General features: G+C 43.8%; 1 protein-coding gene across 3 annotated transcripts in view; it reads right to left on the bottom strand.

The window, feature by feature from the left end:
- KDM7A (lysine demethylase 7A) overlaps positions 1-26004 on the bottom strand; it is a 53262-nt gene continuing 27258 nt past the window's right edge. The window contains exons 1-19 of one of the 3 annotated variants that reach the window (XM_069763279.1): positions 25345-26004; positions 16286-16403; positions 15886-16046; positions 13422-13563; positions 13122-13308; positions 11191-11353; positions 10726-10813; positions 10361-10467; positions 10184-10275; positions 9363-9452; positions 6087-6293; positions 5779-5894; positions 3893-4059; positions 3682-3779; positions 3109-3248; positions 2082-2278; positions 1795-1877; positions 1415-1703; positions 1-853 (exon numbers count right to left, since the gene is read on the bottom strand). The exon at positions 25345-26004 is cut by the window's right edge and continues 137 nt beyond it. In XM_069763279.1, coding sequence (XP_069619380.1) covers positions 759-853; positions 1415-1703; positions 1795-1877; positions 2082-2278; positions 3109-3248; positions 3682-3779; positions 3893-4059; positions 5779-5894; positions 6087-6293; positions 9363-9452; positions 10184-10275; positions 10361-10467; positions 10726-10813; positions 11191-11353; positions 13122-13308; positions 13422-13563; positions 15886-16024 — 2400 coding nt within the window. In that variant the 5' untranslated portion in view covers positions 16025-16046; positions 16286-16403; positions 25345-26004 and the 3' untranslated portion in view covers positions 1-758. The remainder of the gene's footprint in view (positions 854-1414; positions 1704-1794; positions 1878-2081; positions 2279-3108; positions 3249-3681; positions 3780-3892; positions 4060-5778; positions 5895-6086; positions 6294-9362; positions 9453-10183; positions 10276-10360; positions 10468-10725; positions 10814-11190; positions 11354-13121; positions 13309-13421; positions 13564-15885; positions 16047-16285; positions 16404-25344) is intronic. The other 2 variants (XM_069763277.1, XM_069763278.1) reach the window with 2 other exon arrangements.

The following is a 26004-nucleotide window of genomic DNA, read 5'->3' as shown; positions in this document are numbered from 1 at the left end:
AAAAAAAAATAAGATTAAAAACAGTAAATAAAATAACAATTCACGTTAATATACAAAGAGGGAAAAAAAAAAAACTGCATCAAATCCCTGTTTAAGACTACATCCTGAATATCAAGTAAAAAGAAAGCAAAAGTTGTGGCCCTACCTTTCACCACACCAAAAAAACAAAAAACAAAAAGAAATCACAAAATTATATTAAAAAAAAAAAAAAAAAAAAACTTCACATTTAAAAACCTAAAGTAAATTAATACGACCCTCAGATTTATCTGAAATAAATTAAAATGAGTAAAAAAATAAAAAAAAAATAGGATTCTCTGAAAGCAAAAAAAAAAAAAGTAAAAAAATAAAAACCAAAAAGTTTCAATAAATTATTGAAGAACACTGAGCACCCGCCCCGTTCCGTTCCCAGCTGCACAAAGTAGAAATACAGAGAAAGAAAAAAATCTGAAGAAAATTCGATTCTGATTCCAAAAGTTGAAAAAAGGGATCCATCCGACGACCACGGAAGGATCCTTGGGTTTCGACAATTCTTCTCCTCCGGTTATTGCTGAGTGGCTGTGGCACAGTGTAAGCAAAAAAAATAAAAAAAAAAATAAAATAAAAATAAAAAAAAAAGAAACACAAACTATTTTTGTTCGTCAGGCAGTGTTTGGTGTGGGACTTGTAGTTCCACCCTTGGTAGAGGACGGGCAGAAGGCTCCAGGCCTACGCCCTCCTCAATACTGTTGTATGGATGAAAAATAGCCAGAAAGCGGTCGTCAAACGAAGAAGCGCGCGTGACCGTGTCGATTGAGCTTCAGGATTTTGCCCAGGCGTTGCTTAGCGGTTGCCATGCCCTTCTTTGGCCGTTTACCTGCAAAAAAAAACCAAAAAACATGAAAATAGGTCAAATATCACCATCCATTGCCTTTAGCTCACTACACACAAACAATTGAAGCAAACCTGCAGCTGTGAGCAAGAGGAATTGGTGAGGGGGCAACAGTTTCCTGAAGTTGGGATAACCCAAAAAGCACCTCCAACAGGCTCCGCTGAATAGGAAGTGACTGCAAACGTCACCTGACCATGCAGCCAATCAGTGGCTTCAGTGGTCACGTGACTGGACTGGCGGCCATGACATCATCCTTTGCAGGCTGGCGGAGAAAAGGGAGGCGACTCCTGGGGTAAGTAGGTGTTCTTCATTTTTTTTTCCTCTCTCTTACTCCAGGCTCCACCCTCCCCATCAGGAATAAAAACACACAGGAGAACCCCTTTAAGGAACGGAATGTTTTTGGGATGCGATAGTGGGGGTCGGACCTCTATAACCACCATTGATCCGGCGTTGCTCCCCCCACCTGCCCATCCTTTCATTCTCAGGATCGTTGGGGGTTCCAATGACCGATGGAAATACCCCTTTAAGGACCCCAGATCCCCGTACCTTTAGTGGCCTGGTTGCTAATAGGGGGTGGGTTTGAGGCAGGTCTCTTGGTGGGGTGCAGGGGCACAGTTGGCGAGGTGTCTCCGTAGATCCGGTCTGGACTCAGGCTTCCTTCGCTGAAGTCGCAGTCCCCGGGGCTCAGGCTGCCCTCCTGCTCATATTTCTCATCATGGTGGTATCTTGGCGAGTCCCAGCCTTCACTTTCAGAATAGTGTTTGATCTTGTGACGATGTCCGCCGGAGTCCGAAGAATGTTCGCGCCTCTGAGATTTTGCCGCTTTGCAGAAGTCCTGCATCAAAGACGAAGGAGAGAGACGTAAAAAGATGTGCCGCCAAACCGTGACCAAGTCACCGCGACTCTCACGCCGTCGTGTTACTTACTGGAGGGTCCGACCTGCACGACGAATCCATCTGACTCATCCAATCCGTAGTGGTCAGCCCTGCGTCCACGCGGTCACGGTGACCTAAGACGAAAAAGTCACTCATCAGACCTGACTCAGATCCATGTAGTATGGAAAGGTTCTGCCCTCCCCTGGTCCAAAAACTGCCGTCACCACCCTTTAATTTTTGTTTACCCCCAATATTTTCCAAAGGGTGGGTGGGAATTTAGGTTCCTAAAAAGTAACCCATCAGTTTGGCTACGTGGACGCAGTCTTGATATTTCTTACCGTTGTTCAGTAATTTCGGCTCTTGACAGTCCGCCTTCTCCTGAGAGAACTTGATGTGCAACTGAGGGTAGACGATCCCCATTTTGCAGCTCGCGCTCCTCGCCTCTGCCGGAGACCGAGAGGGGTAGTGCAAAGAAGCCATTGTTAGCATGCCCTCCACTGCGTCCTCCACAGTGCTGGCCGAGCTCAGAAACTCACTGAAAAATAATAAATTAAGTACATTAAAAAAAACAAAACAATAACCACCAAGCCAGCCAATCAACCCAACAACAAAACCCACCCCCCTCCCACCAACAAAACCCAGCCCCACCAAAAACTCAAATCCCCAACCCCCCTCGCCAACAAAACCTACCACCTAACCAATCGAGAAGCCATTAAGCATTTATACTATGTCCCTCCAACAACAAAACCCAATCCCACCCCCCACCAACAAAACCCAACCCCCTCGTCAACAAAGCCCAACCCCCATCGCCAACAAAACCCAACCCCCCTCGCCAACAAAACCTACCACCTAACCAATCGAGAAGCCATTAAGCATTTAGACTATGTCCCTCCAACAACAAAACCCAATCCCACCCCCTCGCCAACAAAACCCAACCCCCCTCGCCAACAATACCCAACCCCCCTCGCCAACAACACCCAACCCTCCTCGCCAACAAAACCCAACCCCCTTGCCAACAAGACCCAACCCCCCTCGCCAACAAAACCTACCACCTAACCAAACGAAAAGCCATTAAGAATTTAGACCATGTAGCTGATCATGGTAAGATGATGGAGTTGTCTAATTTGAAGACGATCAGTGAGGGTCCAGCTTCACTACAGCTGCGAGCGCCAGGAGGGCCAAAACCAGACATGTACGTCCCCTGCCAGCCAAATACTGGTCTACGGACCACCCCGCCCAAACGGACTTGTTCAGCAGTGGGACTAGTGTTCTTGGGAATCACATGACTGGCCACGAAATTTGCCTGGGGGGGGGGGGGATCACCAACAGAGAAACGCCCCTTTAAGAAATCGTGCAGACTCTTGCCTTTCTTTCCGTGGTATTTCAACAGCAGACCAGCAGTGATCTTCATCTCCGGTGGTCTCGGGGTCCTCCTCCTTAAAATCTGCTGTGTCCTCCTGCGTCTCCTCGTCACCTGAGCTGTCCGAGTCCTCCGAGACGCTTTTCTGCAAAAAAAAAAAAAAAAAACGTCATGGCCGAAAATGAATTGTGATGATGATGGTAGCAGGACGCATCCACCAGGTGGCGCTGCGAGGGCGGCAGATACAGCGCGACGCAGACTACAGTCCTGGAGCCGAGAGATTCCCAGAACAGCCGAGAACATTTCCCGTAATGGCAGCAACAAGGGACATCGGCGCAGAAAGGAAATGGAGATCATGAAGCCTAATGACCTTCATCACTTAAGGAAAAAAAAAAAATATTGATCGGCTGAGGATCCTTTTTCTACACATAAGCCGATAGAGCACGCACGTGGCGCTGAATTATGCATCAGCCGCGCAGTCCACTGCGGTGGCGGTAAAGGCGGAAATGGGGTGGAGGGAGGGGGTGGTGGTCCGGATCTAAAAGTATCACAGGGAAGAAAACCTCAGAATCACCCACCTGATTAGTGCAATCGGCTTCAGATCCTTCGGAATCAGAAATATCGGAGTATTCGGGGGCCCCGTACCGGAGCTCGGACTTCACACTTTCAAAAAACACTGAAACAAAAAAAAAAGGGGAAAGAGTTCAGCGACTGTTGTATGTGTGATCCCCAGGGCGGGGGAGGGGAAATAACGCCTCATCCCGGCCCATAGATCATATGTACACGCACACATACTGTTCAGTGGTTTCTGATGATCGGCTTTATCGTCTGCCTCTGAGCTGGAGCACGGCTTCTCCGGCTTTATGTCTTTCGTCTTTTTCGATCGCGCTCGATCGTCTTCGTCCTCGCTATCCGCAGTGTAAAGACTCCGGTCAGTGAACGGCTGCCGCTCATCTCTGCGCAGGAAACGTACAAGGAAAAGCCATTATGTATACAAGTCAGATAAATACGGAAGTCCTGTATTATACCCCAGAGCTGCACTCACTATGTATACACATAACATAACAGATCCCGAGTTACATCCTGTATTATACTCCAGAGCTGCACTCACTATTCTGCTGGTGCAGTCACTGTGAACTTACATTACTGATCCTGAGTTACATCCTGTATTATACCCCAGAGCTGCACTCACTATTCTGCTTGTGCAGTCACTGTGTACATACATTATATTACTGATCCTGAGTTACATCCTGTATTATACCCCAGAGCTGCACTCACTATTCTGCTTGTGCAGTCACTGTGTACATACATTACATTACTGATCCTGAGTTACCTCCTGTATTATACTCCAGAGCTGCACTCACTATTCTGCTGGTGCAGTCACTGTGTACATACATTACATTACTGATCCTGAGTTACCTCCTGTATTATACTCCAGAGCTGCACTCACTATTCTGCTGGTGCAGTCACTGTGTACATACATTACTGATCCTGAGTTACATCCTGTATTATACCCCAGAGCTGCACTCACTATTCTGCTGGTGCAGTCACTGTGTACATACATTACATTACTGATCCTGAGTTACATCCTGTATTATACTCCAGAGCTGCACTCACTATTCTGCTGGTGCAGTCACTGTGTACATACATTACATTACTGATCCTGAGTTACCTCCTGTATTATACTCCAGAGCTGCACTCACTATTCTGCTGGTGCAGTCACTGTGTACATACATTACTGATCCTGAGTTACATCCTGTATTATACCCCAGAGCTGCACTCACTATTCTGCTGGTGCAGTCACTGTGTACATACATTACATTACTGATCCTGAGTTACATCCTGTATTATACTCCAGAGCTGCACTCACTATTCTGCTGGTGCAGTCACTGTGTACATACATTACATTACTGATCCTGAGTTACATCCTGTATTATACCCCAGAGCTGCACTCACTATTCTGCTGGTGCAGTCACTGTGTACATACATTACATTACTGATCCTGAGTTACATCCTGTATTATACTCCAGAGCTGCACTCACTATTCTGCTGGTGCAGTCACTGTGTACATACATTACATTACTGATCCTGAGTTACATCCTGTATTATACCCCAGAGCTGCACTCACTATTCTGCTGGTGCAGTCACTGTGTACATACATTACATTACTGATCCTGAGTTACATCCTGTATTATACCCCAGAGCTGCACTCACTATTCTGCTGGTGCAGTCACTGTGTACATACATTACATTACTGATCCTGAGTTACCCCCTGTATTATACCCCAGAGCTGCACTCACTATTCTGCTGGTGCAGTCACTGTGTACATACATTACATTCCTGATCCTGAGTTACATCCTGTATTATACCCCAGAGCTGCACTCACTATTCTGCTGGTGCAGTCACTGTGTACATACATTACATTACTGATCCTGAGTTACATCCTGTATTATACTCCAGAGCTGCACTCACTATTCTGCTGGTGCAGTCACTGTGTACATACATTACATTACTGATCCTGAGTTACATCCTGTATTATACTCCAGAGCTGCACTCACTATTCTGCTGGTGCAGTCACTGTGTACATACATTACATTACTGATCCTGAGTTACATCCTGTATTATACCCCAGAGCTGCACTCACTATTCTGCTTGTGCAGTCACTGTGTACACACCTTACTATCCTTCCATTGGAGAGCAGCAGGCAGACATCATTGTCTTCCATTTTCTTGTCCGGCACGGTTGATGTTGGCTGTAGGGACTTCATATTTAATTTATAAGTGCCCATATCCTAAGAAGAAATCATATGTTAAATTAAGTCTTTACAGAATTAGAATAATTGACTTGTTTCCTCCCAAACAATAGCGCCACTTGTATCCGCAGGTTGTGTCTGGTACTGCAGCCTTGTCTCATTCACCACAATGGAGCCAAGCTGCAAGGTCAGACCCGACCTCTGGACCACGGACAGTCCATGGACACTCACCTCTTGCCATGGAGACACCTCCAGCCTTTTCAGCACCTCCTTGGTGTGGTGCTCCAGGATATCGAGGTTGGAGGGGGCTTTGCTCGCGTGGTCCCGCAGCCGCCTGGCTTTCCGCTTGGAATGATGAGAGGCGTTCTCGTGCGAGGATCGGGAGAGTGGACACAGCCCATGGATTCCCTGAGATTTGACTGGCTTGCTCCCCTCCTCCTGCAATCAAGTGCATGAATTTTACGTACTTTTATCAATTTTCCAGAGCTGCGCTCACAATTCTGCAAACTTCGGAGCTGGAATTACTAAAGGTCTCTTGTGATTTGCGTTCTGAAAAGTGTTATATACCTTGACTGATCCAAAAACCAGTGCAGGAAAAACTGATCACTACCCTGCACTATATAGTAGCTGCACTGGTTTCCCTTCCTTTTACATTGTACTCCAGAGCTGCATTCACAATACTGCCGACTTCAGAGCTGGAATCTCCCAGCATTCTTTGCATATTGAGCGTCTCTTGTGGTTTCTTTTGAGAACTAATCATTCGATGTAGCATAAACTGCCCACATTCCTCCATCATCGGCTCTCAGGAACGTGGCCCACTACAAGCTTGCTGACTGTTTCCAATGATCGATCGTGTCAAGTGTACAGCTGTGCTCACTGAAGGACTTGCAGCCTTTCTACAGTAATTTATCTCCAGGTTATATCTTATGTTCTCCTTCCTTTTACATACTGCATAATACTCCAGAGCTGTATTCATAATACTGCCGACTTCAGATCTGGAATCTCCCAGAATTCACTGCATATAGTGTTTTTATTTTTTTTATTACAAGCATTCTGGAAAGGGATATTATACCGTCTAATATAAGATAACCGCTCCCTGATAATATGATCTCAGGCGTCTGTCTGACTACAAGCTTGCTGACTGTTTCCTATAATCAACCATGTAAGTGTACAATTGCGTTCAATGAAGGACATATGACCATTCCGCTACAATTAATCTACAGTTTACAGTTGTTTTTTTTTGTTTTTTTTTACACTTCGGGTAATTTTCCAGAGCTGCATTCACAAACCTGCAGACTTCAGAGCTGGAATCTCCCAGCATTCCTTGCTTAGTGCCATTCACAAGTGCTTTGACATCTGGCATTGTCTAATGATCTTATAGGTAGTGAAACTCCCATGACCCCCTACACTATAGGAGCTCAGGAGGGGGGTCCGGAGGCAAGCTTGCTGACTGTTTCCAATAAAGTATCCTTTGTGTTCACTGAGACATTCCCTTTAAATAGCCTTTAAACTGAGAGCAATACAGGATTCCAAAAAGATGTACGTTTGGGTGTTACGGTAATATGTGACCCCCTTCCCCACCAGAAACCGAGGATCGGGGGCAGATGTGAATCTGTTTACAGACCATTATGGCTTTTATCCAAACTATTTCCCAATAATAAATGTTTGTCAGGCACAAAAATAAAAAAAAAATAAAAAGTCACCGCGCTCCACAGAGCGGCTCGGTGGGGTAATGAGAGCGATTTCACAATAGGAGCCCGCAGGGAGTCGGCGATCCCCGCATGATCTCTGGATGAGGCAATAACGGCTAATTGAATTTACAGGTCCCAAAATAGAAATTTAACATAGGAAACAGTCAGCTGTAAGGGAAAGCGAAGTGCTGCAGAGGTACAACATACAAAAAGAAAAAAAACCGATGGAAATTGGAATTCATAAAAAAAATAAAAAAGTACCGTACACATTGCTGGCTGTATAAGGAGTTAACAGAGAATCAGTCAGTAAGCTCATCCTGATGGGAGCTCGTAACCGTCTGTTTCCCCCTCTGTGCTGTTTGGTGCGGTCTGTGGTCACAAATGAGCACAGAGGGGTTCAGAATTAACAGATACACTCGTTCTTAACCATATTTCTCTTAATTCCTCTGTATCGTGAACTTTGATGAGGTCATAAATCAGCACAGAGGAGCTTGAGAAACAAAAAAAAGGTTGATGTTTGTAACTATTTTGCTCCTCTGATGAGGTCATAAATCAGCTTAGAAAGGCTGATTCCAACCTTTTTTTTTTTTTTTTTATAAGCCCCTCCATGCTAATTTATGACCTCATCAAAGTTCTTGTCAGCTTTGATGTGGTCACAAATGAGCACAGAGAGGCTTAGAATCAACAGATAATCCATCAGTGAACTCGTTCTTATCCATATTTCTCTGAATCTCTCATTTATGTTACATCAATTCTAACATGAACTATGAGGTCATAAATCAGCACAGAGGAGCTTGAAAAAAAAAAAAGGTTGATGTTGATCGCTCCTCTGATGAGGTCACAAATCAGCTTTAAAAGGTTAGTTACAAAGCTCAACTGTACCTTTTTTTTTTAAGCCCCTCCATGCTAATTTATGACCTCATCAAAGTTCATGTCAGCTTTGATGTGGTTATAAATGAGCACAGAGGGGTTCAGAAAAAGATGAATAAGAACGAGTTAACTGAGGGATTAGTTTTCTTATTCTGAACCCTTATGTGCTCATTTATAACCACTTCAAAAATGACATGAACTTTGATGAGGTCATAAATCAGCACGGAGGAGTTTGAAAAACAAAAAAAGGTTGATGTTTGAAACTATCTCGCTCCTCTGATGAGGTCATAAATCAGCTTAAAAAGGCTAGTTACAAACCTCAACTGTATTTAAATTTTTTTTTTTAAGCCCCTCCGTGCTAATTTATGACCTCATCAAAGTTCTTATCAGTATGATGTGGTTATAAATGAGCACAGAGGGGTTAAGAAAAAGACAACCAAGAATGAGTTCACTGAGGGATTCGTTTTCTTATTCTGAAGCCTTCGGAGCTCATTTATAACCACATCCAAGCTGACATGAACTTTGATGAGGTCATAAATCAACACCGAGGAGCTTAAAAAACACATATATAAAATTTTTTATCCGTTTTACCTTTTTTTTAAGCTCCTCTTTCCTGATTTATGACCTCAAAGTTCATGTCAAGATTTGAAGTGATTATAAATGAGCACAGAGGGATTCATAAAATGGTGAATACGAATGAATGGAGAAAAATATATAAATAAAAAGACAGAAACATTTGCAATTTCCCATCAAATTGAGCTCACCAACAGGTGCTCAGTTAACTCAGCGAGGAAAAAAATTAACAAAAAAAAAAAATCTTCTATAAACGTATTTTTTTTAATCCTTTCTGGATTATGGGATATTTCAGATGGGGGCTTCACCAAGGTGTAGTGGTCTACCCCCACCTTCCAGGATATTCTCCCTAGTCGCAACGTCGCGCACTCACCTCTACAGAGCGAATCACTTTCGACAGCTCTTTAACGAGATTCCCGGGTCTGATGTTTTCTGGGATTTCAAAAGCATGTTCTGCTACAGACTGGAGAGAAGGTAAGTGTCAGGAGAGGGTCCGGTTACTGTACGCCCACCCGGCAAGACCCTCACTAGACATCCTACAAGATAATAGTGGAGGCCCACATCTTTTAGGTCCCTGCCTATTGTGAATGGTGGATCCTGTGTTATCTACTGTATATAGAGGTGTTATCAGTCATTGTACAGGAGGAGGTGAGCTGTGACATCACCTATTGGGAATGATGGATCCTGTGTTATCTACTGTATATAGAGGTGTTATCAGTCAAAGTACAGGAGGAGGAGGTGAGCTGTGACATCACCTACTGTGAATGGTGGATCCTGTGTTATCTACTTTATATAGGGGAGTTATGAGTCATTGTACAGGAGGAGGAGGTGAGCTGTGACATCACCTATTGTGAATGGTGGATCCTGTGTTATCTACTTTATATAGGGGAGTTATGAGTCATTGTATAGGAGGAGGAGGTGAGCTGTGACATCACCTATTGTGAATGGTGGATCCTGTGTTATCTACTTTATATAGGGGAGTTATGAGTCATTGTACAGGAGGAGGAGGTGAGCTGTGACATCACCTATTGTAAATGGTGGATCCTGTGTTATCTATTGTATATATTTATTTTAATATAGACAAATATAAATATATTTAACATACAAAAACCCGGATTTAGACAATAGGTAATTAATTGATGACACATTCCCTTTAATAACCCTAATAGACACGTGCCCATGTTAGTGACTCACTTCTTTCTTCATCCAGCTCTTCAGTGCGGTAATTAACGCTTTCACACCTTGCTTTAAATAATTTGGAGGATGGAAGCCATCTTCTCTGAGCTCTGCGAGAGGCAACGCGAAAGAGTGGTTAGACAATCATCTGAGAAGATTTGTAGCCTTCGGGCATCGCATAATGACGAATTTTACCTTTCAAAGTTTCAAGTAGGTTTTTGGCCACAAACCAACAAATTGCCTCGAAAAAAGGGAACTTGAAGAGATCCGGGGTCTTCAATCTTTTCTCCATCTCGTAACACCTAATTTAAAAGAAAAAAAATGCTTCATTCTTGGTCACACATTTAATTTTTTTAAGTTGATTAAAAAAACAAAACAAAAACAAAATCTGGACTGCAATCACCACTAGGGGGAGCTCACTGCATACAGCCTATACACCAATTAATCAGAAAACAGTATGCAGTGAGCTCCCTCTAGTGGTGGCTACAAGAAGCCAGAATTTTATCACTCATCTCTTAAAGAAAAACGTAAAAAAAAATTATATATATATTTTTTTTTACCTGAGCTGCATGCCAATGTTTAGGTTGTGCAGAAAGTTCCCACCAAAGGCCATGCAATCCTGAGACGTGAGGACAGCGTGAATCCAGCCTGTAAGCAAATAACATATTAAAATATAGTCAAAAATCATGAAAATAGTTGTTTTTTGGGGGTGGCACAAAACAACCATTAAGAGGTTTGGAAAAAAACATTGTGGCTTTCTTGACAAAGCAGCGCCACACCTGACCACAGGTTGTAAGTGGCACTGCGGCTGAGCTCCATTGAAGTGAACGGGACTGAGCTGCAATACCAGTGTCTACCTGTAGACGGCGGAGGGACTTTTTTTTATTATTATTTTATTAAACCCCCCCCCCCCCCCCCAAACAAACATGTTATTCTAATCCGAGCCAACCCCTTTTAATAATACACAACTTCTATTTTGAGGCTGTTCTGCCCAATTTTGGGTTGGTTGGGTTCTTCCCACTTACCGGTTGGGAGAAAGAGCGTGTGCCCCTGTTTCAGCACGCACTTGTAACAGTTATCCACCTTGTCCCCAAAAAACTCCTCGCTTTGGGTAACTGAAGAGCTCCATGATTCGTACAGGGCCAGGTTCTCATCCGTGGGCTTTATCAAGTAGAAAATCTTCTCCCCCTGGAAGTGAAAAAGGACGATTATATTTGAGGACAGCCCCAAATTCTGGGACCTTACGAAATCATAAGAATGGGATGTTGAAGAGATCAGTGCTTGCGCATTACCGCTCCATTCATTGTCTATTGGACTGCCATAGTAGTAAAGATGCACTGCACTACTATTGGGAGTACCGGAGATATCGGGGCACTGTATTACTATTGGAGTACCAGAGATATTGGGGCACTGTACTACTATTGGGAGTACCGGAGATATCGGGGCACTGTACTACTATTGGAGCACCGGAGATATCGGGGCACTGCACTACTATTGGGAGTACCGGAGATATCGGGGCACTGTACTACTATTGGAGCACCGGAGATATCGGGGCACTGTACTACTATTGGAGTACCGGAGATATCGGGGCGCTGTACTACTATTGGGAGTACCGGAGATATCGGGGCACTGTACTACTATTGGGAGTACCGGAGATATCGGGGCACTGTATTACTATTGGAGTACCAGAGATATCGGGGCACTGTACTACTATTGGGAGTACCGGAGATATCGGGGCACTGTACTACTATTGGAGCACCGGAGATATCGGGGCACTGCACTACTATTGGGAGTACCGGAGATATCGGGGCACTGTACTACTATTGGAGCACCGGAGATATCGGGGCACTGTATTACTATTGGAGTACCGCAGATATTGGGGCACTGTATTACTATTGGAGCACCGGAGATATCGGGGCACTGCACTACTATTGGGAGTACCGGAGATATCGGGGCACTGTACTACTATTGGAGTACCAGAGATATTGGGGCACTGTACTACTATTGGAGCACCGGAGATATCGGGGCACTGCACTACTATTGGGAGTACCGGAGATATCGGGGCACTGTACTACTATTGGAGCACCGGAGATATCGGGGCGCTGTATTACTATTGGAGTACCGGAGATATCGGGGCGCTGTATTACTATTGGAGTACCGGAGATATCGGGGCACTGTACTACTATTGGAGTACCGGAGATATCGGGGCACTGTACTACTATTGGAGTACCGGAGATATCGGGGCACTGTACTACTATTGGAGTACCGGAGATATCGGGGCACTGTACTACTATTGGAGCACTGGAAATATCGGGGCACTGTACTACTATTGGAGTACCGGAGATATCGGGGCACTGCACTACTATTGGAGTACCGGAGATATCGGGGCACTGCACTACTATTGGAGTACCGGAGATATCGGGGCACTGTACTACTATTGGAGTACCGGAGATATCGGGGCACTGTACTACTATTGGAGCACCGGAGATATCGGGGCGCTGTATTACTATTGGAGTACCGGAGATATCGGGGCACTGTATTACTATTGGAGTACCGGAGATATCGGGGCACTGTACTACTATTGGAGATCGGAGATCGTGGAGCACTGTACTACTATTGGAGTACCGGAGATATCGGGGCACAGCACTACTATTGGACTACCGGAGATATCGGGGCACTGTACTACTATTGGAGCACCGGAGATAGTGGAGCATTGTATTAAGCCATCTCCATCAGTCCCATAGAAAAAAAAGCCAGCAGGGAATTCCAGCTCCCTCTTTTCAGGGTCGGTGACGTTATGGCCGCGCATGCGCGACATGTATCCATTCATTGTCTATTCGACTATCAGAGATATTGCAGTATTTATCTCCATCAGTCCCATAGACTAGAAACTAGGCCATGTTGCGCATGCACTGCCATCGCTCCATTCACACAGGGCACTACGTATGGCGCTTACCCATAAGACGTGATACCAGACGGAAGTGCCACCAAAGTCTATGTGGAAATCGGTGTAGCTGTCCTCCACTCCCATCAGGCAATACTTTTGAACAAAGGGCTTTGTGAAGACGGAGTCGTCCGGCCAGTAATTCTCTACCCAAGACAATTTTTTACCGATATCTGGTACTTTAACCAACTCGGACATCCTAAAATGGCAAATAAAAAAAAATCATCAGACGTGTATTACAACATCGAGGAGGACGAGGGTCAGAGGGGGAGGGATGTACATAGGAGGTCTACGGTTCCATTAAGAACTTACTTGGTGTCGGAGAATTCCAGGCTGATGACGTTTAATACTTTGGGTCGGTCGGCGTTCATGAAGTATTTTACAAAATTTCGGAGCTTCATCTTGCTGTCGGCCTGCCTCGCCACATCGATGACATCTATGATTTTGTCCCCACCTGCAAAAAAGGATTGCAGCAAATTAAAGGGGCGGCATATAGTATGTCAATAGGGTGGTGTTAAGACAGGCTGGCTACATATCAGGTTTTGGTGGCAGCAGCTAACTAATGGTGACCTCCTAAACGAATTTATTAGTAGGACATAGGATCGGGCATGTTGGCTTTTAACATGCCTGATTTTAGAAAACGATATACTGCTATATGAGACTAGTGTGAACGGTCTACTATATACAAGTCAGATCTGAAGTAGGATTGGACATACTGTATTTCAACATGCCTGATCTTTTGCTCCCAGTGGAAATGGGTGACATTTAAGGTTTTTTTTTTTTAGGACATGAATGGCAGAAAGTGTCTCTGTGATCCAATTCCTTCAGCTCCAGGCGCATTTGCAAAAGACGTGACCGAATACAGATTTATTCCACTCGTCAAAGTGAATCCAGCAGCGAATCGTCGTGACCAAGGAGACCCCTTTTTAATTTCGCCAGGTCTCCAGGGATGGGAAAGCCTTACTCTAACCTATGTCTGTCGAATCCGTGCACATCTCCGACAGAGCACATTAACATGCGCGTTTGCTTCACCCATGGGCATTGTGCCATCTGCCGTCCTAATGGCACTGTGTGCCAGGAAGCGTTCCGGAGTATCGGATAATTGCGCCCGTAAAGTACAAACAAACAAGTAAGAGGCAGAATTCCCTGTTCCAGACGCAAGAAGCGAGCCAAAAATGGAAATGGGAAAGCGGCCAAAGATAGATTAAAAAGCCTGGCATCCTGGACCTTGCCGAAAACGGAGGAACGAAGGAAGAACATATTGCGGGTTAATCCTATAGAAATCCCACAACGGCGCTGAACGAGCGCAGAGAGACGATCTTCACATAATGTATGGCTCAGACGCCGTCATCTAATTAGATCACATCCGCGGCTCACATCTGTGCAGCGGCACCGCCATGGGCACGGCGCATAGCCAGGCGCAATTACTGACATTATTATTTTTATGGGTGTGCGGTCATGAAATAAAAAAAACAAAAAAAAAACAAGACATTTTGACAGGAACCCGTACACAATGGCTTAAATCTGAGACTGAAGGCAAAGTAATTCCCCCAATATTTCTATCATTTCCTCAAGATAAGCGGCGGCAGAGACACCAGAGCAACTGCTCGTCACATTAAGGTTTTGCTCCACTATAAGGGAAGGGGGGGTCACGACAATATTGTGGGCTCAATCCAGCCACTTATTACATGGCGCAATATTCACCTGAATGAGCGCTCTGTAATACCATTTTTGCCCTTAAGAGACCACTGTAGGGAATGTGAGCATCCACATGCAGCTGATCAAGGATCGATTCAGGTTACTGATGATTTCGAATAAGCAGAGCATGGTGGAAGTCAAGATGACACTTCATTGAGGCTGCCAAGACCTTTGCGCCACTTCTCCCTGAGGTTGCCAAGACCTTGGCACCACCTTTCCCTGAGGCTGCCAAGACCTTGGCGCCATCTTTTCCTGAGGCTGCCAAGACCTTGGCGCCACCTTTTCCTGAGGCTGCCAAGACCTTGGCGCCATCTTTTCCTGAGGCTGCCAAGACCTTGGCGCCACCATTCCCTGAGGCTGCCAAGACCTTGGCGCCACCATTCCCTGAGGCTGCCAAGACCTTGGCGCCACCATTCCCTGAGGCTGCCAAGACCTTGGCGCCACCATTCCCTGAGGCTGCCAAAACCTTGGCGCCACCATTCCCTGAGGCTGCCAAAACCTTGGCGCCACCATTCCCTGAGGCTGCCAAGACCTTGGCGCCACCATTCCCTGAGGCTGCCAAGACCTTGGCGCCACCATTCCCTGAGGCTGCCAAGACCTTGGCGCCACCATTCCCTGAGGCTGCCAAGACCTTGGCGCCACCATTCCCTGAGGCTGCCAAGACCTTGGCGCCACCATTCCCTGAGGCTGCCAAGACCTTGGCGCCACCATTCCCTGAGGCTGCCAAGGCCTTGGCGCCACTATTCCCTGAGGCTGCCAAGGCCTTGGCGCCACTATTCCCTGAGGCTGCCAAGGCCTTGGCGCCACTATTCCCTGAGGCTGCCAAGGCCTTGGCGCCACTATTCCCTGAGGCTGCCAAGGCCTTGGTGCCACTTTTCAGTAAGGCTGCCAAGACCTTGGCACCACTTTTTCATGAGGCTTCCAAGACATTGGTGCCACTCGATACCCCTGACTAATGGTGCTCCCGGTGACTAACCAAAATACTGGACTACATCGAGTATAACCAGGGCTTAACTTCATGTCCACTAAGCATTGTAACTATCTTCATGGGGATCATAGAAGGTACCTGGATCCTTACCAACATATCGCTCCACGTCCATAACCGAAAAGGTGGGAGGTGGAAGTCTGAGGCCCAGGCCCTCTATCTGTGGCACGATGATTGGACTGTTGAATCCATGCTTCTCCAAGTACCTTTGTGTCAGGTGGCTGCCGTTCATCCGTAAAATGATATCATCGGCGCTGCAAAACAAGTAAGTGATGTCAATGTGTATATTTGGTATTCAAGGGGTTGCCCTATTTTCGGGGTCATGGACGCCAACGTAAGGAACCCACTAAGGATTGCTCTGTAATTACGGGGGTCATTGTTCTTTTTGGCGATAACAGCTGATCTCAATGGTTCCTTGAACCAAAGAGGCGACCGTGTTTTCGAGGGTGTGGTGTTCTTCATGTGTACCACCACTTGACGTCACCTCACATACCTTGGGAAGGACCGGGCTCGAAGTTGCTGCACAAAGGTCCTCGTTCCTGCTTGCACTGGCTTGCTGCCATCGTCTGCCTCGGTGTAGTCATGTCTATGCCAGTTCCTCCTCTTCTTCACTAGAGGAAGACAAGGATAACAATTAGTGGACACAATGGTAAAACATGGAAGGGGGCCGAGACATTTTACTACAACGGAGAAGTCTTCAAGAGATTCAATGGAGACAACGGACAGTGAAACATCAGGATAAATAGTCATTCTCATCCTTCACACTCATCCACGATAGTTACCCCGCAACCCCCGATCCCTTTAAGGGAACCAGTTACATTGAACATGGTGTCCGATCTGCAGGCGGCAGGTTATAGAGCAGAAGATGATGAGTAGGTCGATATATAGAGATTTAATAATACTAATTGAAATCCCTACTCTTTCTACGCTTTAGAGTCAAGTAGGTGGGCTTAGTCACCAATTCCTAAAAAGAACCGCCCACTTGACTCCAAAGGATACAAATTCCAATAAAAAAAAAATAGAAGTTCTACTGAATCCTTTCATATATATATATATATATATATATATATATATATATATATATATATATATATATATATATATATATATATATATATATACATATATACACATATATATATACATATATATACACATATATATATACATATACATACATATACATATATATATATACATATATATATATACATATATATATATATATACATATATATATATACATATATATATATATATACATATACATACACACACACAGGAGAAGATGAGCAGAATATATATAATATATATATATATTATATATATTCTGCTCATCTTCTCGTGTGTGTGTGTGTGTGTGTGTGTGTGTGTGTGTGTGTGTGTGTGTGTGTATGTGTATGTGTATATATATATATATATATATATATATATATATATATATATATATATATATATATATATATATATATATATATATATATATATATATATATATATATATATATATATATATATATATATATATATATATATATATATATATATATATATATATATATATATTCTGCTCATCTTCTCCTGTTCTATAAAATACCGATCAAAAATTCCATTACATACACAAGCTGCCAGATTCCCTTTAATGAGGACCTGTTAATTGCTATAAATCCATTTTTTTTTTTTTTTTTTTTAACGTGGTGTAAATGCCTCTGTTCTCCTGAATCCGGCGTGGTTTTTCTTTTGTTCTTGCGCCTCTCCGTTCCTGAGATACGACCCTTTCTTCCTGTCAATCTAGTCTTTTTAGCCAACTGGTCGTGTACATCAACTCTTGTGGGCGTGGTCATGTATAGAACACCCACTTGGTTAGCAAGAATAGATTTTTATACAGCGAAGAGTAGGCCATATCTCAGGAACGGAGAGGCGTAGGAAGACAAGAAAGACAACGCCGGATACAGGAGAACGGCGTCATTTACATCCAGTAAAAACCAAAATAAGCTAAAAAAAAAAAATACAGAAAAACTGCTTATGAGACGAGGAGATGATTCACTTTTTTTACAATGGGTGCGTGTCGTCCTTCAGTCCAATGGATGACCACGTAAATTCAATAGGGTTAAAACCCAGACTCCTAAGAGCTTCAGAATGAAGACAAAACTTGGTCGCTTTTTTCCCCCCTCGCCTAAAAACAAAGACACCCGTTCATGGGTTTCCCTCTTTCATTGCAGCTCATTTACAAAGGACAAGTCAAGGCTCTTCAAAAGGGTTTTGACCCAAGTGGATAAACAAAGATGGCGAGTGTTGGTCGGTATACCAGCGTTATAGAATCATTCAACAGGATGTGTCAAGTGATTACGATCATTATGGAAATTACGCAGATGCTCATGTAACAGCTACCACTTGGCCAACCCCCAAAAGTGATAATTACTGTGGAGTCGTCAGAGCAAGAAGAACAATATGCTTTCAAAACGGTGCCAAAAAGTAAAATAAAAAAAGTTGAGCCTAAAACATTAAAAAATAATTTAAGTCCCAAGGACATTCGCGATTTCAAAATTAGCAGACACCAGAGGTTCTCCATCTACAAGGTTTTCAGAGAAGTCAGGTGGCACCATGGGTGGGTGGTATCTTCACATGGCTCATATACAGGTAGGCACCAGGTGTGTATGGCGACACACTGCCGGCCACGGAAGCTCCAGGTAGAAATCTGCTTTGGGTAACTGACCCATCAAGTCAAGAGTCTTCTCACACCAAACCTCAACATGACTTGGACACTTAACCTAAACTTATCACCTTCAAACTCTGGTACTATGGAACATTTTTGGGATCGTTAAAAAGGTTTGCCACCAAAACATATTGGACTCTCACGTTGGACTCTCATATAGATCTGGAGCGTGAGTTAATCCCACAGAGAAGGTCAGAGGACCATCCAAGGAAAGCCTGGTCTTTCCTCAAAGACTTGGAAGATACCACAGAGAAGGTCAAAGAGGACCATCCAAGGAGAGCCTGGTCTTTCCTCAAAGACTTGGAAGATACCACAGAGAAGGTCAAAGAGGACCATCCAAGGAGAGCCTGGTCTTTCCTCAAAGACTAGGAAGATACCACAGAGTAGGTCAAAGAGGACCATCCAAGAAGAGTGGTTTTTCCTCAAAGACCAGATCATATATTTTTGAATATTTGGGATCCCCCGACCTCTCACATCGACCGGTAACACACACAAGCCGTTGGTGATCATTTCGATGGCTCTGAAGACCAATATTTCCACAACAAAAAAGTCCTCAGATTACCAGATAAGAAAAAACTTGGGAGGAGGACTCCATATTATTGGTTGACTCATTGAGGTTCTCCAAGACTTTTCCCAAAAGATAAATTGCCCCCTTGCTAGTCAAGAAAAGGATTCCACCATAGGTCTCGGGAAAAAAAGAAACTCCCAAATTCCAGGCAGGCAGAAATTTTGGGATTCATAGCTACTTTTGAAAGGCTCAATTAAGAGAAGAACGATTATACTCTTTCATAGGGCCATCTACAAAAATAAAGAAATTTGCTGAATCCTGTGTTATCAGCTGTGTATACACAGCCAATCTTGCATTGTGATCCTGTCTGTAATGATAATGAGACATCTGAAAACCCTCCTGTAAAAAAAAAGGAAGTGTAAGATGGCCCTAATGGCCAGTGTGTGTTCAACTTTGTGGTTTTCATTTCTTAAATCTGCCATAAAAAATGTCCAGATCTCAAACTGTATTTTTATAGTCCACCCATGGGGTGTGGCTCACAGGGTAATTATGCATAATAAATGATAAAGACACGCCCCTGAGGATCCTGCGAGCAAGCCCTCACTTCGGTTAAGACCACATAATTAGCACCAAATTAAAAAGTCATATTTCTTAGGGACTGTATGGTGAATTTAATTAAAAAAAAATACAATACTCAGGGGAGAAAGGAAAAAAATACAAAGAACAAAAAAAAAAAAAAGGCCACTTGACGTGGAGAGGCTGTCCAAGGAGCCTCTAAAGTTATAAAAAAAAAAGATAAAAATCTATACTACCCTCCTGGACCGATGCCACTGCTCTGCTTCTAGCTGTGTCTCCCGCCAGACTCCAACAATTTCACCTGACCGCTGCAGCCAATCCTTGACCACTGAATGGCTGCAGCCTTCACAAATACAGAAGAAAGTAAACAGAACAAAAAGTGTTTCTTGCACTTGGAAAGAGAAAAGTTGTATACTAATTATACATAGGACTCAATAGTATATGAGTATACAGTAAACTCATAAGCTCCCCCTGGTGGTGGCAGCAGGCAGCCAGAATTTAGTCATTCTGCTATATCGGATTTGGTCCTGTGTGAAAGAACAGATTACCCAACCGCTATGAAAACTCACATGTCCGTCTATGGCCCGACCACAGGTCTCCTGACCCGAACTGGGAGGGAATGAGAGTGTTAAGTTATTGTTATGAGACCCGTGATCGGTCCGTACCTTCACATGTGCATAAAGACTCATTTCAGATGTGACTGCAGCCCTGGAGAGGCGTAAATATTAGAGATGGGTGAAGCTGGACTGAGTGCGCCACAGAGACCGAAAGCGCGCCGCCGCAGGTTTTTTTTTTTTTTTTTTAATCAGCTTGGGAATCCATTATTTTCAATGGGTCTCGGATTCTGGTGTAGTTATCCGAACTTTTAATAAAGTCTGGGTCAGGTACCAGAACCCATCCCTAGTAAATCTATCCCTAGTAAATCTATATATACAACTCTATAGTACCCAAAAAAAAAAAAAGGCAAAAAACAGTAGTTCTATCAAAGTCCCCTGCCATGTAATTTGCCAATTAAAAGGGGAAAAAAAAATAAACACAAAGAAAATCCAACCTTCATGTTCCCTTCTGCTAGCAGTTTGTTGGCACCGAGCCTACAGCGAGCGCTTAAACACGCTGGCGCCGAGGAGTTAAATGAAGGTAATTTAATCCCGTGTCACTCTGCACCGCAGCTCCCAGAACAAGAGATTTTTAACTTAAAACAGTTCATTCGAAGAAGCAAATTCAGGTCAAGGTACATTAGAGGTCAAGTGCCCGGGGGGCCTGGCTGCCTTCTTTCTAAACTCTCAAAGAGTCCAGATAAGGTGGGCAAGTTTTAAGATCATCATTATCACACCCTTCGGGTACAAAAAAAATAAATAAAAAGAACAAAAAAGTAATACAATAAAATAAAAATATATACCGTATACACAGAGTGAAACAAGTATTGAACAAGTCACAAATGTTCCAAGTAAATATATTCCTCAAGGTGCTATTGACCTGAAATTCTCACTAGATGTCGGGAACAACCCATCCAATCCACACAGGCAAAGAAATCATCCACTGATGTCCATAAAATTAAGGTAATAATAAGAAATGACAAAGGGAAAAAGGTTTTGAGCACATGAAGAAAGAGATTCAAAAACCCATGGAAGGTCCAGACACCAGAAAGTCAATCCTGACGCTTAGTGATAAATAATATCAGCTGGTTCAACTCATGGCCTATAAAAAGGCATCTCATTACCAAGGTGACATACAAAAAAATCTCTCATGATAGGGAAAAACCAGTGAGATGTCTCAAGACCTTCATAACATTATTGTTGAAAAAAAAAACATAATGATGGCATTGGTTACAGAAGAATTTCTAAACTACTGAAGGTTGCAGTGAGCATTGTTGTGGCCATAATCCGGAGGGGGAAATAACATTTCACCAGAAACAGACCACAACCAGGTGATCCCCCAAGATTTTAGACAGAAGAGTGAAAACAATCAGAAGAGTCGTCCAAAAGCCAAGGACCACCTGTGGTGAGCTACATAAAAACCTTGAATCAGCAGCAAGTCCAATAGTTTCAAAGAAAACAATCAGTAATGCACTCGCCCTCCACAGCCTGTATGCACGCTCACCATGCAAGACTCCACTGCTGAACAAAAAGCATGCTAAAGAGTGTTTACAGTTTGCTCAACAACATTTACATAAGCCTGTGAAATACTGGGAGAATATAGGTCTGGTCAGGCGAGACAAAATCGAACTCTTTGGATGCCATAATACTCACCATGTTTGGAGGCCAAAAGGCACTGTATATCATCATAAAAACACCATACCTACAGTGAAGTCTGGAGGTGGGAACATCTAGGTGTGGGGCCGATTTTCAGCATATGACACTAGCAAACTTCATGTGATTGAAGGATGAATGTACGGAGACATTCTTGGTAAAAATCTATTGCCATCTACCAGGATGATGAAGACGAAACAAGGGTGGACATTTCAGCAAGACAATTATCCCAAACACACAGACAAGGAAACTCTTAATTGGTTTCAGAGAAAGAAAACAAAGCTGCGACAACAGGCCAAATGTGGCCCGCAGGGTGAGTATATATGACCCACTCCCTCCACGTCTCATGTCTCCATGCAGTGGGCACAATTATGTCATTACAACGCGCCCACTATGCCAAGCAGTGCAGAGAATCAGAACATGACTGGAGAAACTGGAGCAGCGGGGGAACAAGGAAAGGGGAGTATTTGTTTTTTAAATAACTCATACTGTCACACTGTGTGGGGTCCATTATACAGTATGGGTCACTGTGTGGGGTCCATTATACAGTATGGGTCACTGTGTGGGGTCCATTATACAGTATGGGTCACTGTGTGGAGTCCATTATACTGTATGGGGCACTGTGTGGGGTCCATTATACTGTATGGGTCACTGTGTGGGGTCCATTATACTGTATGGGTCACTGTGTGGGGTCCATTATACAGTATGGGTCACTGTGTGGGGTCCATTATACTGTATGGGTCACTGTGTGGGGTCCATTATACTGTATGGGTCACTGTGTGGAGTCCATTATACTGTATGGGGCACTGTGTGGGGTCCATTATTCTGTATGGGGCACTGTGTGGGGTCCATTATACTGTATGGAGCACTGTGTGGGGTCCATTATACTGTATGGGTCACTGTGTGGGGTCCATTATACAGTATGGGGCACTGTGTGGGGTCCATTATACTGTATTGTATGGAGCACTGTGTGGGGTCCATTATACTGTATGGGGCACTGTGTGGGGTCCATTATACTGTATGGGGCACTGTGTGGGGTCCATTATACTGTATGGGTCACTGTGTGGGGTCCATTATACTGTATGGGTCACTGTGTGGAGTCCATTATACTGTATGGGTCACTGTGTGGGGTCCATTATACTGTATGGGGCACTGTGTGGGGTCCATTATACTGTATGGAGCACTGTGTGGGGTCCATTATACTCTATGGGGCACTGTGTGGGGTCCATTATACTGTATGGGGCACTGTGTGGGGTCCATTATACTGTATGGGCACTGTGTGGGGTCCATTATACTGTATGGGGCACTGTGTGGGGTCCATTATACTGTATGGGGCACTGTGTGGGGTCCATTATACTGTATGGGGCACTGTGTGGGGTCCATTATACTGTATGGGCACTGTGTGGGGTCCATTATACTGTATGGGGCACTGTGTGGGGTCCATTATACTGTATGGGGCACTGTGTGGGGTCCATTATACTGTATGGGGCACTGTGTGGGGTCCATTATACTGTATGGGGCACTGTGTGGGGTCCATTATACTGTATGGGTCACTGTGTGGGGTCCATTATACTGTATGGGGCACTGTGTGTGGTCCATTATACTGTATGGAGCACTGTGTGGGGTCCATTATACTGTATGGGGCACTGTGTGGGGTCCATTATACTGTATGGGGCACTGTGTGGGGTCCATTATACTGTATTGTATGGAGCACTGTGTGGGGTCCATTATACTGTATGGGGCACTGTGTGGGTTCCATTATACTGTATGGGGCACTGTGTGGGGTCCATTATACTGTATGGGGCACTGTGTGGGGTCCATTATACTGTATGGGGCACTGTGTGGGGTCCATTATACTGTATGGGGCACTGTGTGGAGTCCATTATACTGTATGGGTCACTGTGTGGGGTCCATTATACTGTATGGGGCACTGTGTGTGGTCCATTATACTGTATGGAGCACTGTGTGGGGTCCATTATACTGTATGGGCACTGTGTGGGGTCCATTATACTGTATGGGGCACTGTGTGGGGTCCATTATACTGTATGGGGCACTGTGTGGGGTCCATTATACTGTATGGGTCACTGTGTGGGGTCCATTATACTGTATGGGGCACTGTGTGTGGTCCATTATACTGTATGGAGCACTGTGTGGGGTCCATTATACTGTATGGGGCACTGTGTGGGGTCCATTATACTGTATGGGGCACTGTGTGGGGTCCATTATACTGTATTGTATGGAGCACTGTGTGGGGTCCATTATACTGTATGGGGCACTGTGTGGGTTCCATTATACTGTATGGGGCACTGTGTGGGGTCCATTATACTGTATGGGGCACTGTGTGGGGTCCATTATACTGTATGGGGCACTGTGTGGGGTTCATTATACTGTATGGAACATTATATGGGGCTCCTTACACTGTATGGAGCACTATGTTGCGCCATTATATAGTACGGAGCACTATGTGGGATTACAGATGAGGAATCATACTGTGGTCGGCAAACTTTGTCAGGGTGATTGAGGGGGTGGTGGTACAGTATCCATGTGGAGGGTTTTTCGTGGGACCACCCCTTTAAGTTTGTTTCCATATGAAAAGGTTCATCGTTAAATTTAATTATAAAAGGAAAAACTTCAATTCTAGACATTTCTATATAAATATCAAGATTAACCCATGACTGTCTAAGCCTTTCATTTTGGCACGCTGTGTATTTGAGTTTGACATTCCTGCTATCAATGACAGAAACCCCCCCCCCCCCCACTAAAGAAAAAAAAAAAAAAAAGAAAAAACAAAGACCTCAAAAGTAAATCTATAGAAATAAAGTCATCAAGTCTAAAAAATTGTATTTAGAAAGAAAAAAATATGGCTGGCATTGTGAGCTAAAAAGCCCAGGGTCTGACTGCCGGGTGTTTGGAGGTCACAGCATTTAATGAAATTCACGCTCTCCGCAACAACAATCCACTTACTGCAAGGACAGAGAAGGGGACAATGTACAAGGTGAAACGCTCCCAGCAACATTAAGAGCAGGTGAAAGTCGAAAGGTTTATGGGGGAAAAAAAAAAAAATAATTATATATATATATATATATATATATATATATATATATATATATATATATATATATATATATATATATATATATATATATATAATTAATACACACTAGATTGTGGCCCGATTCTAACGCATCGGGTATTCTAGAATGTGCCTCGACCAATCAGAGACACGGGATTTCCAGGACAGACAGAAAAATTATATTTATATATATATATATATACATACATAGACACACACATACATATATATCGTCAGCCTCAATTCACAGCAGAAGAGAAAAAGGAAAAAAATACAGAACAAAAAACAAACACATAAAAACACATAAAAACACATAAAAACACATAAAAACACATAAAAACACATAAAAACACATAAAAACACATAAAAACACATAAAAACACTCCTTTTCCTAGAGCCGAACCTCGCTCTACAGATAATCCAAGGCTACCTTAATACCTCCGGAGCGCAGATATGTGACCGGTTTACATAGGACTGCAGCGATATAGGGGAAGCAGCTGTCTACACATCTCAGACACCCCGGCATGGACCGGTCGGAGCACAGATGTGACAAAAAGGGAAAAAAAAAAAATATTTTAGATCAATGTTTATATAGAGTTGTGGAATTACGGTATGTAACTACACTGATCACATATGGAGACTCAGCCTGTATTGCATCTCAGAGCAGCAATCAGAATTCTGCCGGTTGTTAGAAGCTCATTCAAGTACACTGGTGGATCTGGCAGGTTCCACCTCTGCAGAATTTTGTTTTTTTTCACCGCTTTTTTTTTTTTCTGTCCAAGCAACAAACACCTTTGTGGGACTTGTTAAAAGTCAATAAGGTCAATCGGTTGACGCAGGTGACCATAATGTACTGGGGCTGATAAATCACACAGATGGACAAAGCGTAGACTGTAAAACGCAGAGAATGTGCAGTCCAGTAAATGAATACCACTACTATTTTAGATTTGCAGAATCGCGAATGCTGCTCTGGAGTAAAATACAGATTAAGTAATGAAATGTATGTACACAGTGACTGCACCAGCAGAATAGCGAGTGCAGCTCTGGGGTATAATACAGGAAGTAATGTAATGTATGTACACAGTGACTG

This window comes from Ranitomeya imitator, chromosome 4, assembly GCF_032444005.1.
Source record: "Ranitomeya imitator isolate aRanImi1 chromosome 4, aRanImi1.pri, whole genome shotgun sequence".
In the NCBI taxonomy this organism is placed as follows: Eukaryota; Metazoa; Chordata; class Amphibia; order Anura; family Dendrobatidae; genus Ranitomeya; species Ranitomeya imitator.
This window is presented reverse-complemented; position numbering and strand designations above follow the sequence as displayed.